The 13554-nt window shown below is 43.3% G+C and overlaps 1 protein-coding gene across 1 annotated transcript; it reads right to left on the minus strand.

Moving 5' to 3' along the window:
- Nucleotides 1–1335: 1335 nt before the first annotated feature.
- On the minus strand, nt 1336–4581 carry LOC101160304 (calreticulin). Its single transcript, XM_004067649.3, has 9 exons — nt 4400–4581; nt 3890–3991; nt 3513–3716; nt 2811–2905; nt 2532–2741; nt 2320–2433; nt 2099–2242; nt 1926–2018; nt 1336–1739 (listed from the first exon to the last, which is right to left on the minus strand). The coding sequence occupies exons 1-9, from the start codon at nt 4485–4487 to the stop codon at nt 1542–1544; spliced, it is 1248 nt and encodes a 415-aa protein (XP_004067697.1). The 5' UTR covers nt 4488–4581; the 3' UTR covers nt 1336–1541.
- Nucleotides 4582–13554: the final 8973 nt, after the last annotated feature.

The following is a 13554-nucleotide window of genomic DNA, read 5'->3' on the forward strand; positions in this document are numbered from 1 at the left end:
GCCGGAAAATACAATGACGCTAATTCTACTGACATTTAGTCAATTTAATTTTGATGTACTTGAAGTAAATTTTTCTATTTCCAAATAGCATTTAATTTTGAAAAACCAAGTCCTAAAATCAAATGAAGCAGTAATTTAAGCAAGCAATTTCTGATTAATGGATTTGTATTTTGTTAAGGTATTTTTTGTGGAATAACAAATCATGAATAATCAAGTAACCATTTCAAAAATTGCGATCACAAGTCAGTTAATCTTTTTATACAGTTTGAGGTCATTTTTATGTTGCTGACTTTATTTAGGTAATTTCTAATTGGAATTTACATTCCAGTTTATAAAGTATGTCTTTTTTTTTATAAAGATGGAAAACAGTAGCTTCAGGTCCTTCTTACAGTAATCTATATGTACAATCCCAGTGAGATCTCGATGGTTCCGGTCTGATTTCTCCCTCTCCAGCGTTATAATATCCATGGTTACATAGAGTTTCCTCGGTGAAAGACTGCCACGCAGGAACCCTAGGTTGGATCCCCAGGGTGTGCAAAGAAAACACAGCGGCCTATCTGGGTCTCCCTGTGACTTACAAAATACAGGGTTGTCAGGAAGGGCATTCGGTGCAAAAACTCTGTCACTTGTTGTGACCCGTATAAGCCAAAAGGTCAACAACAATCCAGCTCTGAACATGGACATCACAACCGTGGCATTTTTTCCCCTCGATTTACCATCCACCAATCAATGAGAGAAGTGGTTTATGGAGCAAAATGTGTATTTCATAAATTTCATTTATCATGTCTTTAGAGCAATGTGTTGCTTGGTTTGTGTATTTTAACTGGCCACTTTTTAAGCACAGGGTGTTACATAACTGACAGTTCTTGCTCAGGACCACCTCTGCGAGGCCGGCCTCAGCCCGGTTCTCTTGATTGAGTTTGAGCACAAAATAATAAGAAAATAAAACAAGCAGACTCTGGGCTGGGGTGTCCTCTGCTGTGACTGCGCCCAAATGTAATGATCAGTGAGGAGCGTCTTCCTCCAGTCGTCTTAAAGGTTAAAAAATGTCCATCTTCTGCTGTGAGTACACAGCATTAGATCAGTAGATCTAGCAATAGAGTAGCAGTAGATCAGAGTTCAGGTTGAAGGCCAAGAAGTTAGGGGGGCAGAGCCTCTCATGAACGTCCAAAACATGTTTAAATCATCAATTAATGGTTTAAATCACCACTGTCCCTGAGGGAGAGAAACATTTTTTACATTCAGAATATTCATGTTTGATTGGTTGCTACGGTAACTCATCAGGTTTTTGGTTAAACTACCAATGACGTTTTCAGCATAAAGAGACAAGGAGACACCTTCCCAGGAAATCCACTTTACTTCCTTGTCTTCTTCCCATCATTCATACACAAGCACACTCACACTCACACACACACACACAGAAAATCCTTAACTGATCAGATTAAATTAGAAAACTGTTGAAGCAGATGAACATTAGGCTCCTCCCCTTCCTCAGACAAAAGCTTTAGGGAAAAAATGTCCATTGGTTCATCATCAAACTCCTACAACTCATCCTTCTGCTTAATGTCCTCATCGTCATCTGTTCCAGCATCCATGTCTTCCTCCTCCTCCTCATTTTTCTCTTCTTCATCGTCCTCTTCGTCCATTTCATCCTCATCATCCTTTTTGCTCTTTTCCTCTTCCTCCCTAAGTTTCCTTTCTATGTCCTCTTGGTCATCCCTCATTTTCTTCTCTGGGCCCTGCAAAAGACACAGAGCTTTAGAGATGCATCACCCTGTTAAGAACAAGCTCTTCAGGATGAGATGTTCTTGGTTTTGGACTTGTTCCTCCACTCAGAGATCAGGATGTCACACTAGGATACAACTCCCAGCCCAGTGCCTGCTAAACTCTCTTTCTCCTGATTGGCTGGTGCTAGGGACACTCACCTTGGTGACTTCCCAGGTTTCCTTGGCGACCTCCTCAGCCTCTTTGATGTCATCGGTGATGAGGAAGTTGTCAAAGATCGTTCCAGACTTTACCTGGGAGCAGAAGCACCCTTGTTTAGTTTACAGGGGCCACCCTCCCCCCTGCTGGAATCCCCTCAGGGGAAAACATTTACCTGCCAAAGGTCCAGGCCCAAGACGCCGATGTTGTCAAAGAGGTACATGTTGGCATCGGGAGCGTACTCTGGGTTGTCCACCTCGGGGTGCACCCATGCGCCCTTGTAGTTGGGGTTACTCATCTGCTTGGGTTTCCATTCACCCTGCAGGACAAGACGTCCAGTTATGAGTGACAGTACATCTCAGCCGCCGTGAGCAGTCCCCCAACCTCCAGCCTTACCTTGAACTCCGGGTTGGTGATCATGGGGGGTTCCCACTCACCATCCATGTCCTCGTCCCAGTCGTCAGGCTTCTTGGCGTCGGGGTCAGGGATAGTCTCAGGCTGGTCCCAGTCCTGGGGGACAGCATGAAATCTGTAAATTAACCCCACCAGGTCGGCCTTACCGGGTTCTACAAAGGGCTGTGTGGGAGAAGGTGACAGAGCTAACATGCCTCAGGTTTGGTATCACTGGGATCGTCAATGGTCGCCCGGTCGTCCCAGTCGCTGGGCTTCTTGGCGTCAGGATCCTTGATCTTTTTGGGGGGCAGCATGTCCCAGTCGTCCTCAAGAGAGCCTGACTCCACCTTCTCATTGTCAATCCTCACCTCATAGGTCTGGTCTGGATTCAGGATCAGCGTGTATAGGTGGGTCAGCTCATCATCCTAAACAGGAGGAGGAGTTTTAGGCTGTCGTGTGACCCCTCCCTCCCCAAAATGTGGTTTCTCAGCTACCTTGCACTTGATATCCTTCTTTATGAGGTGGTTCTGGCCTTTGTAGTTGAATATGACGTGAACCTTCTTGGTGCTGTATCCACAGATGTCGGGTCCTGCAAGCAGAATCCAGATGATACAAGTTTGTTCGGTTCTGGTGAAACTCCGCCTTCAAATATCTTTCCAACAATTAGAATCCAGGAAACCAAGTAAGGTGAACTGACAAGTTAGCGACAGCAAAGACGGTGGGTAACAAAACTCATAAACATAGGTTTGTCCAAAAAAAGGGGAACAAAAAACTTTAACAGAGTTCTGAAGTTACCTGATGGCAGAGTCCCGAACATTTTATCGATGAAAATGAGATTAAGGTTTTAACCTCAGTCTGTCTGCCGACATTAACCTGCTCACGATAAGGAGTGTGCTTTTGCAAGAGTTTGGGGATAAGAGACGTATCGCGATACATCTCATCTGAGCCCACTACAAAGCACCACAATAAACATTTTTATGGGGTACTGGTAGCGACGTGGCACAGAGTTTCGGTTCGGTACCAATCCCATGCAAAAACTAATGAGTACATATCTCATAACAACAAAAAGGGCAGCCATTAATAAAAAAATATCGTTTTGACAGCATTTTGAATCGATATAGGTATCGCCAAAAGAAATATCGCTATATATCTCTACACACCTACTAACTTTTTGCTGCCTTCGCCGCCAGACTTACCGAACATCACATAATACTTGGAGTCTCCATGCATGTCACTCTGGTCCAGGTCGGAGGGGAAGACCTTGACGTAGCCTCCTCCACAGTCGATCTTCTGCTCGTGCTTGACGGTGAACTGGATGACCAACGTCTTCCCCTCGTTGCTGAATGGCGGGAAGCGGGCGGACAGGGCGTAGAACCTGGCGTCCTGGCTGGTTTGGACTCCTGAAGTTAGAGAGGACAGTGGTTAAAGTCCATCAGAGAACAGCAGGAGCTTCTCAACCAACATCTGAACGCACATGTTTCTAGAACCCACCATCAACAAGCTCCTGAACATCCCTTCAAAGCCATGAGTGCGCTACAGAGCTGAGAGAGCCTTCAGCCTGCAGGTCAGTTACCTTTGTCTGCCTCAGCGTCTCCGTAGAACTTTCCAGAACTCAGTTTCCACTGACCGTAATCAGACTTGTGCTTTGACTCAAGCCATCGGCTCTTCCAGCCATCTGAAACACAGGAGATCAGGGTCAGACAGGTTCTGCTGCAGATGCATTTCCAGCTGAAGGTCCAGTTGAAGGTTCTGCTGTCTGACACGCCACAGGTCCAGCTGCAGATTTAAATTTGAGTCAGGGCAGGAGCTGCAGTTTAAGATGGACGGAAGAACTTAAAAGAACTAAAACTAAGGAAAGCCCGGCTCCTCAACCAGCATCACTAAGCTAAACCAGGATGACGGAACCGAGCTTGCTGCTGGTTCTGCAAGAATCACATGGGACATTTCAGCGAGAGACTTTAGCCCAGATAACAAATGGGTCCGCAGTTTAGTAGCAGGACTACAAGGCGGACACTTGCAGGTCCAGTTGGTCAAAACTGAAAACAAGAGCAAGAGGAAGCTGAAAAAAACAGCAGAACCGAACCTCCGTCCGTAAACTCCTCCCTGAAATAGACGGTGGCCTCCACGGCCACGCCGGCGAACAGAGCCAACAGCGCCGAACAGAACTTCATGTTGAAGCACAACAGGTTCGAGAACCGAGCCGATCCGAGCCAAGCGCACCAAGGACGCAGCGACGTCAAGCCTGCACAGATGGCTGCGTATCATTGGACGAACGCAGAGCCAATGAAATCAGACCACGAGTTCCTACTCGGAAAAGCTCGTGTAAAATCGGAGAATTTATGAGAGGGGCGGTTCGATACCAGCCGACAGCCTGTGTAGCATGTACGGCAAGCCGTAGAGGTTTGTAATGTACAACAACAACAACAACAACAACAACAACAACAACAACAAAATACCTGTATACGAAAAGTTTTTTTTTGCATAAAATCAAAAAATCATTTTGCCTGTCACATAGGCCTCTTTTCCAAACTTTGGCTACTTTAAATCTAAAGCGTGCTTTTTTGAATGAGGCCAGTGTTTTAGATACATTTAAAACAGCAGTTAATTCTCCACATTATATTATACACACATTAGAATCAGAATCAGCTTTTTTGGCCAAGTACAGTGCATGCACAAGGAATTTGGCTTTGGTGTCTTGTGCGCTTGTGCAAACCAGCAAGGTATAAAAATGTGTAAAGGGGTAAAGACAAAAGGATAAACAACAAAACAAAGAAAAGTAATATAAGGTGGATAATATATGAATAAATAAAATTTACTAAATAAAAACCACTAAACAAAAATGTAACAGTAGTTCCGGTGTGAATGTTTCTATGTTTTTGTTCCGTATTCTGGAGTGGTCAGGAGTCAGGAGTTCATCAGAGTGACAGCTCGGGGGAAGAAGCTGTCTTTGCGGCGAGTGGTTCTGGTGCACATTGTCCTAAAACGCCGCCCTGACGGGAGGAGGCTGAAAAGGTGGTGTTCGGGATGAGAGGAGTCTTTTGCGATTCTTCTTAAACCTGGATCGGTACAGATCCTGAATGGAGGGAAGGCTGGAACCAATAATTTTCTCAGCAGATCTGATGATTCTCTGTAGTCTGTTCCTGTCGTGTGTAGTTGCAGATCCAAACCAGGCCGTGATGAATGTGGTCAGGACAGATTGGATTATTGCTGTGTAGAAGATGGTCAGCAGCTCCTGAGGCAGGTTGAACTTCTTGAGTTGTCGCAGGAAGTACAACCTCTGCTGAGCCTTTTTCGAAGTAAGTCAATGTGAGAGATCCACTTAAGGTCCCGTGAGATGGTGGACCCTGGGTGAGCTGGGACAGTTTGAGGTGGAGGAGCTCTGGGACGATGGTATTAAATGCAGAGCTAAAGTCCACAAATGGGACCCGTGCACAGGTGCAACCAGCACGAGCCAGTTTAGCTCGTGCTGGTTTGCGGCGCCTTCCGTCCGTGAAACCCGGGTTCGACTCCGGGCTGCTCCCTGTTCCCTTCTCTACCTCTGCCGGTTCCAAGCCCGGTTTGAGAAGGTTGCGTCAGGAAGGGCATCCGGCGTAAAACATTGCCAAATTTACCATGCGACTCGTTCGCTGTGGCGACCCCTGATGGGAGAAGCCGAAAGTGGAAGAAGAAGATTTAATATTATGAATGAAATAAACCATAGTTGGAGCTTCAAAGTGGTGCAGTGGTTAGCGCTTTTACCTCACAACAAGAAGGCCCCTGGGGGATCTGAAACAGAACACCAATGGGAGACCTTTCTGTGTGGAGTTTGCATGTTCTCCCCCTGCATGCGTGGGTTATATCCGAGGACTGCAGCTTCCTCCTACCATCCAAAAACATTCTTCATAGGTTAATTGGTTACTCTAAATTGTCCCTAGGTATGAATGTGAGTGATTGTGGCCCTGCGCAAACTGGCGACTTGTCCAGGATGTCCCCCCATCTTCGCCCACGAGTGACCGGTACAGGCTCAGGCAGTCCCGTGACCCACAAAGGGACAAAACAGGTTTAGAAGATGAATGATGGATGAATGAAACCACAGTTGTTTCCCTTGCTCAAACAATGCTGCTGAGTTAACAGCTTATTGACTTCGAGGCATATTTTGCCATCTTGCTGCAAGATGTCATTGCTAACCATCACACCAGACCGTAACTTTGGCTTTGATTAAAGAATGAGTAAAGTAAAAAATCTTTTTGATGTTTAAATTAAAAGTCTCACTTCGATCATCCTTTGATCTATCTTTGAAGCATTCCCAGTGGGTTTTTCATTAAACTTCTGCAAATTTTAAACAAAATTTAAAAAAAAAACAGTGTCATTTTCTAAGACATAGTTTCTGTAGAGTGGTAGTAGTTCATCAGAAGCCCACCTCTGAGTTGTGGGTGGGACTGTTGGCGAGGAAGTAAGCTTCTGGGGGTATTCCAGGAAGCATGTTTAAACTAGCCTGACTTTAAGCCTGAACTCTGGCTGAAATCCGCCTGAACTTGCTTACTCTGGGTATGTCGGTTCCAAAAGACCGGATATGATTTAGCGTAATTACGCTCGACTTGGTAACCCTGGGTTAATGCACGTGCACAGCAGGTACATAAAGACATTCTCAATGGATCGCTGATTTCCAGAGTCACCATGGAAACGCGTGGTGAAAAAAAGAGAGCGCTATACTTCAGCGAGACGGAGTCTGAGATTTTAATGACGGCGTATGAAGATTATACGCCCATCAAAAAAGTAATACAGCTGTATCAGCTAAAGAAAGAGTTTCTGCTTGGAGAAAAAGAACGGACAAAGTTTCTGATCTTATTTCTATTGGAAGTTAGTAGTTGAGTTATATTTATTCAACCTAGTTTCTTACGTCTATTTAACTTAATCATTGTTTTTACAACTCAAATTTACATATTTATCAAACTAAATGTCATATTTCTCTGATTCAATTAAACGTTTTTCCATCTTAATTTGTTGTACTTCTTGAAGTTTGAGGAGGCTGCAGATATTCTCATTTTTGTAAAATTAAAAGGAATCATGGAGTGTGGATTATTACAGTTTTTCTCAAATGCTAAAACACAAAAGCCAATCCCCTAAACCAAATGACCAGTAGTCTAAACACATTTACTAAATCTAGTGACTTTTTTTAATATCATAAACATTTCACATGAAGATATACTTTGTAAAAACACAATCCTCCGTTCTCATAAATCTTAACACATTTGCCACAGTCAGCAATATTTGAACACAATGAACACACCTGGCGTCATTCATTACACACGACTCAAAATTGAAGACACTTGGTGCTAATGCTGTAACTACATGTATAAAAGCAAGTTCAGAGTGCACAGTTAGATCAAGAATTCAAACAAAAACAATGGTTGAAGGAAGAGTCAGGGGAAGAGGAATGGCCATGGAGGAAGAGGAGCAGGCCAACGAGAAAGTGGAATTCAAATCGAAGGAGGAGGCACACAAGGGAGAGGAGGAGGTCCAGGAGGGAGAGCAAGACAACCTCGCACCATCATTGTGATTGAGATGCGAGGAACGGTCTTTGATCATGTCATTGTCCATGGCATGACAATGGCTGAAGCGAACAAAGAGTCCGTCCAAACCTGAGTAGGTTCATCGTGGCCACCACTATCAGGGCATTCGACCTGAAGAAATGGAGGCAAAGAGGCCGTAACATCGTTGGCCAAAGAATCATCCCTGACCAATGGGGGAGGGGACAATATTCCTCTTTGTGCGGCCATGGGTTTGGAGGAGCTTGTCCACAACACCATCCTGGGCCATCACATCACATTTATGTGATCATTTGGGACAATGTGAGCTTCCATAGAACAAACCAAATCAGAATGGCTCACCACCGACAGTAACCACTTTGTAACCCTTGTGCTATCTTAGGCACTTTACCATTGGGAGTTGGGTCATCTAGACCCACTAGACAGTTCTCTGAACCTTTTTTCTTCAATGATATGTGATCTTCACTGGTGTCCATGGATTACATGAAATCTTTCCACCTTTATCCACCTTTGTCATGGTAGGGAGAACACGTCAATGTAAGGGTGGGGTCATCTAAGACAGCACAAGGGTTAAACGTCTGTCTGCCACCCTACTCCCCTTTCCTGAACCCTATAGAGGATTTCTTCTCATCTTGGAGATGGAGGGTTTATTTTTTTATTTTTGTACATTTTTTTTACTTGTCCTGTCCAACAGCTGAGCAAGCAGATCAGAGCTGAGTGCCTGTTGTATTGGACAGATTTTATTGTTAAAATTGGGGTTTATGAATCTTCAGACAGACTGAGTGTAAATTTGTGTAAACCCCTTTTGTATTTGAGGCTAAGGTTTATTTATAAAACTTATATTTGTATGCATTCCTTGTTGGACCGGATGGAAAAAAAGAAACAAAAGAGGAGAGAAAGAAACAGGGTGGGATGTCAGAGATAGGGGATAAGGGGTTAGAGTGGGGGGTAATCGATATTACATAGTTGAAGCATAAAAGTGGCGTGAGTATATTAAATTACATAACTTAGTTCACACAGCAACTTTAAGTTGACTGAACTCCAAAATATGATTTATCTTAACTGAAGCAAATAATTAAGTTAGATCAAAGTAAAAAGGTTTATTTTTCCAACATCCATACGTGGTCTTATCACCCTCTCACGGTGGAAAAAGTATTATCTGAGCTTCTTCATCCACTAAATCATCTTCAAATGGACACGTCATGCTGCTTCACCTCTCTGAAAACAACCTAACCTTCAACTAAACCTGCTCCAGACCAGGTTATGTGCAGAGCATGAGTTGCCGTGGCAACTTGACCTACCCTGAAACATACCTCCATTTCTGGAACCGAAACCTGAGGTTATCAACTTCCTTAGCCTGAAACTTACCGTAGTAACTAGCATAACCTGCTTTTTGGAATACCCCCCTAGTTATTTCCCATGATCCCTTTGTTTACACTCTCTTCCACTGGCTTACAGCCCCACACAACCCCAGGTTAACATTAGCGGTGCTACAAAAATGATGAGTAATGTTGGATCAGAAATGCAGTTTTAAGCTTCAAACCTTTATTTATGTCCTTCATCATGAAAAAAATGCTACAAGAACATGTTAAAAACACCAAAAACATCATTTTCATTGGAGTGGATCTTTAAAGTGTTTTTTAATTTACAAACTTTTAAATAGATATAACAAACAGTGAAAGACAAAAGAAAACAACAATATACAAACTAAGGTGCTCAAAAAATAGTTTGCTTTCCTCTGTTTATCACCTTTTGTGAACAGTCACGAACAACATAAAGCTTAAAATATAACACATTCGCATTAAGGCATTAAAATCTAAGGCATTAGCCTCTACATCTTGTGCTCTGTGTATTCATAGAAATGAATCATTCGGACTCTGATAATTAAATACTGATTTTTTCTGGTCTTTGTTGATCAGGTAGAAGCATGTAGTTTTCATAATGACAATTATTGCACTTTAATGCGTCATTCTTTTGAACACGTTTTTTTTCTTCTACATATTAAGGAAGAACCTCTGAGAAAAACAATTCCTTTTTTTTTCAGCTTGCCATACCCTCTCCACCAACAACCTTCATCCATCATATTTCCTCAACCAACTGTTCCAAAAACAACAAAAACATGTTCCTGCATTACAAATGCAGTCTTAAGAGAAGCTGAGACAAAAATCTGCTGCCTGCAGGGAGAAAGAGATCATTGCAGCATTTAGCAGAGTTCTTTCAGGGCTATGATGTGCTCTAAATTCTGACAGAAACCCCTTAAATATCAATTTTATTCAAGCGGTCCCAGAATCTTTTACCTTACAATTATTTTTGATTTGGATTCTACAGCAACGTAGTTTCTCCCAAGTGTTCTGAAGATGCACTTTGGACAGGAGGACATGGGGTATGAGTAAACTTGATAAGATGACTCAGTATGTTAATTTTTCTTTCTTAAATGAGCTTTATCTGACTCATTTCATCTTAAAATGCAGATGTGTTGAATCAAGACGTTCTACTCTTTCTGTTGATGCTTTCTATTTGGAGAGGTCTTCTCCTATCTAGAGATAAGCAAGGGGAGGAAGAGCCCTGCCCCTCATCCATCTGTTGACACTCTGCTATCTTACAGCCCCTTACACCGTGAATCTAACATTAGCGGTGCAACAAAAATAGCGATTTATATTACAATCCAGCTGTACAGTTTTGATCCAGCTCAGATGAGAAAAAACAAAGACATACATGGATCTTTTTGTCTACAAATGGATGCATCAGAATGGACCAGAGCAAGGACGTTGTGGCCCACCCAGCATATTTTCTATGTCACAAATATGATTTTTTCCAACACCAATTTTACCACTGCTCCTGACTGGAATCCTAATTTTAATTTTTTTCATATATGTCCACCAACATCAGAAAAAGGCCATAAATACATGTTAAAAATTCCAAAAACGCAATTTTCAACGGAGTAGGTCTTTAAATCAATATAACAAATATTTCATTGACCAAAAGTTGATATTTTAAAATAATATTTTTGGGCCTTTAAATATTTTGTAATGGGACTGTATCAAAGACGCCCAGGTGTTTTTATCTGATTAGTCTGGTTTAATGTTGTGTAAAGAACTGAACTAACTCTTTTTATGGCTTCGTTACCCAGGTTATTACTGCAACTGTTTAAATCAAACTCAAACTGTCTTTGCTAAAAAAAAAAAAAGATTATGTCCAATCCATGACTTTGTGTGGCTCAGATGTTATGAACATAACTGGATAGATGGTCAATAACTGCAGTGAGTGTTTGAAGTCTATTAAAATGGAATGCATCTCAGTTTTGGCAGCTGAATAATTTTCTGATACAACACGTGTTTTCAACTCAGAGGGGAGAAAATTATTTTAAAATCCCAACACGTGGACCTGTGTGAAGGTCATGGTGTTTACATTTGTCATTGTACATCTTAAATAATCGACACCCACTTGCCTGTCACCTTCATGCTCCAGTTTAGTGACGGACTGAGATTACGTCATTCACAGTAGCAAAGGTGGATGCCAAAGCCAACAGTTTCATACTGAGTGGCTTGGCTTACCTCGAAGTCTTTCCAGCACAGGCCTATTTGGGAAAAACACGCTCCAGCTGCCACTGAAGTCCATCAGCCTAGGCTATAGACAGGAGAAGGCGAGGCTTGAGCTGAGAGACTCAACCGACCCTTTCGTAAGATACACCAAGGCACCTGTCTGAACTGGACGCAAATGGAAGTCAGAAGAGGCTGTTAGCCAGGCCATCAGCTAGCTTAAGCGCAACGAAGTTGTGGGAAGGACGCAGTCAGGAAGAGTCGGCTTAGGCTGGGGAACAGGCCCCAAGTTCTGGTCCAAAGCCACAATAAGGGAGAGGAAAGAGCTGGTGATTGAAGAGGTGAGCAGGAGCGAGGAAAAGCAATACAAGATCAAAGCACTCAGCCAGCCACAACAAGGCCGATGGACAACATTGTAAGGCGTAGTCAATAGGACCATCAGGTTGTCCGAACATAAGGGAAGATGCCTCAAGCAAGGCTGAGCTTCCTCATGCGGGCCATCTATGACACCCTACCCAGCCCCAGCAATCTGACCCAGGGGTTTGGCTCGGAGGAAAACTGCATCTCTGTAACACTGCAAACCCTATGTGACATCCTGTCCAGCTGCAAGGTAGCTCTGGCCCAGGGTAGGTACAGATGGCAGCATGACCAGGTCTTGAGGAAACTGGCTAAGGATCTTGAAGTACGGAGGATGGAGGCAGACAAAGATCATCCCACAAAGACACCTACCGACATTGATTCACTTTGTTGGAGAAGGGCTGGAGCACAGAACATCATGCAGAGAGGGACACCGTCAGTACTAACACCAGGATGGGACTGGAATTCAAGCTCCCACCAGAGATAACTACCACCTCTCTGTGACCAGATATCATCCTGTGGTCCTTTGCAGCCAAAGCAATAATCCTGGCAGAGCTAACAATCCCTTGGGAGGGAGGAATGGAGGCTGCGTACGAAAGGAAGAAGGACAAATACACTAAGCTGGTAGCTGAGTGTTGAGATGCTGGGTGGTAAACCATCATCTGAGCGGTTGAGGTTGGCTGCAGGGGCTTTGTTGGAACATCCACCCAGCTCCTACTTAGAAAGATGGGAGTGACCGGGTCAAAGTTGGAGAAGGCAGCCAAGGCGGAAGAGGCTGAAAAAGCTAGTTTCTGGTTATGGTTACGGAGGAAGGACAGTTCGTGGGGAAAACATGGGTCCTAGGGGCAGCTGCAGGGGGCGGCAGGGAGACGCCTCTGCTGCTGCTCCACCACCGTGAGATGATCCGGGATTAATGGAGCGAACTGTCCTTTCTCCTCAACGGTGGCTCCCAGCTGATGACCCTGCAGCTGCCGTACTGGCACCGCCGGAGGTGCGTCAGACAGAAACGGCATGCAGGTATCTTTTACCTGTGCTTTTACCTACCAAATAAAACAACAGTGATACAATGTATAGTTAACAATTTCCTAGACATGGTCACAAATGGCAGGTCTTCAGCCTTTGCCCAAAAATGCATTTTCCCTACAAATTTTTCATTCTGCAGATTTGTTCCACATTCTAGAGCTGATCGGAAAGGAGAATTCTGATCTGCAGGCTGGACCCTAGGTGGCACAAATGAACAGCGCACCATAAAAGATAGAAGTACTCTTGATCCACTCACAGCATCTGATGTAAATCTAAGCGAATGTATGAAGATGCTGCTGCTTGGAGCCCTTTCAACTCACTCTTATTTTGAAAAATGTGTTTCAGACAGACACATGGTATGCGTTGAAACTTAATTGTGTGTGGATTCTTCTATATGAGTCTTATATTTACATTCATCTGTACAATAACAATGATGTCTGATGTCTTTCAGTCATATTAATCTAAGAGCTGCAGTGTTTAGAACAAAGACATTTTAACACTGGACAGGTAATTCCTGATGTCATCTATTGGATTCTGCACAGCAAATGTCAAGCGGAAGTGGAATGGATGCCAAAGGTTCTTCCAACAAAACCAAAGATTATGCAAAATAAAGCTAAGTTGGAAGCCCTGTTGGGTTTACTCATCTAGCAACCACTAATAATAATAATAATAATAATAATAATAATAACAATACAAAAATCCTAGTAATCCACAAATTTGAGCTCTGATAACATCAACATGGTATATTTAAGAATGTTTTTGCCTATCCCTTCAAGGGTTGCTACAGTGAA

Source organism: Oryzias latipes, chromosome 4 (assembly GCF_002234675.1).
Source record: "Oryzias latipes chromosome 4, ASM223467v1".
In the NCBI taxonomy this organism is placed as follows: Eukaryota; Metazoa; Chordata; class Actinopteri; order Beloniformes; family Adrianichthyidae; genus Oryzias; species Oryzias latipes.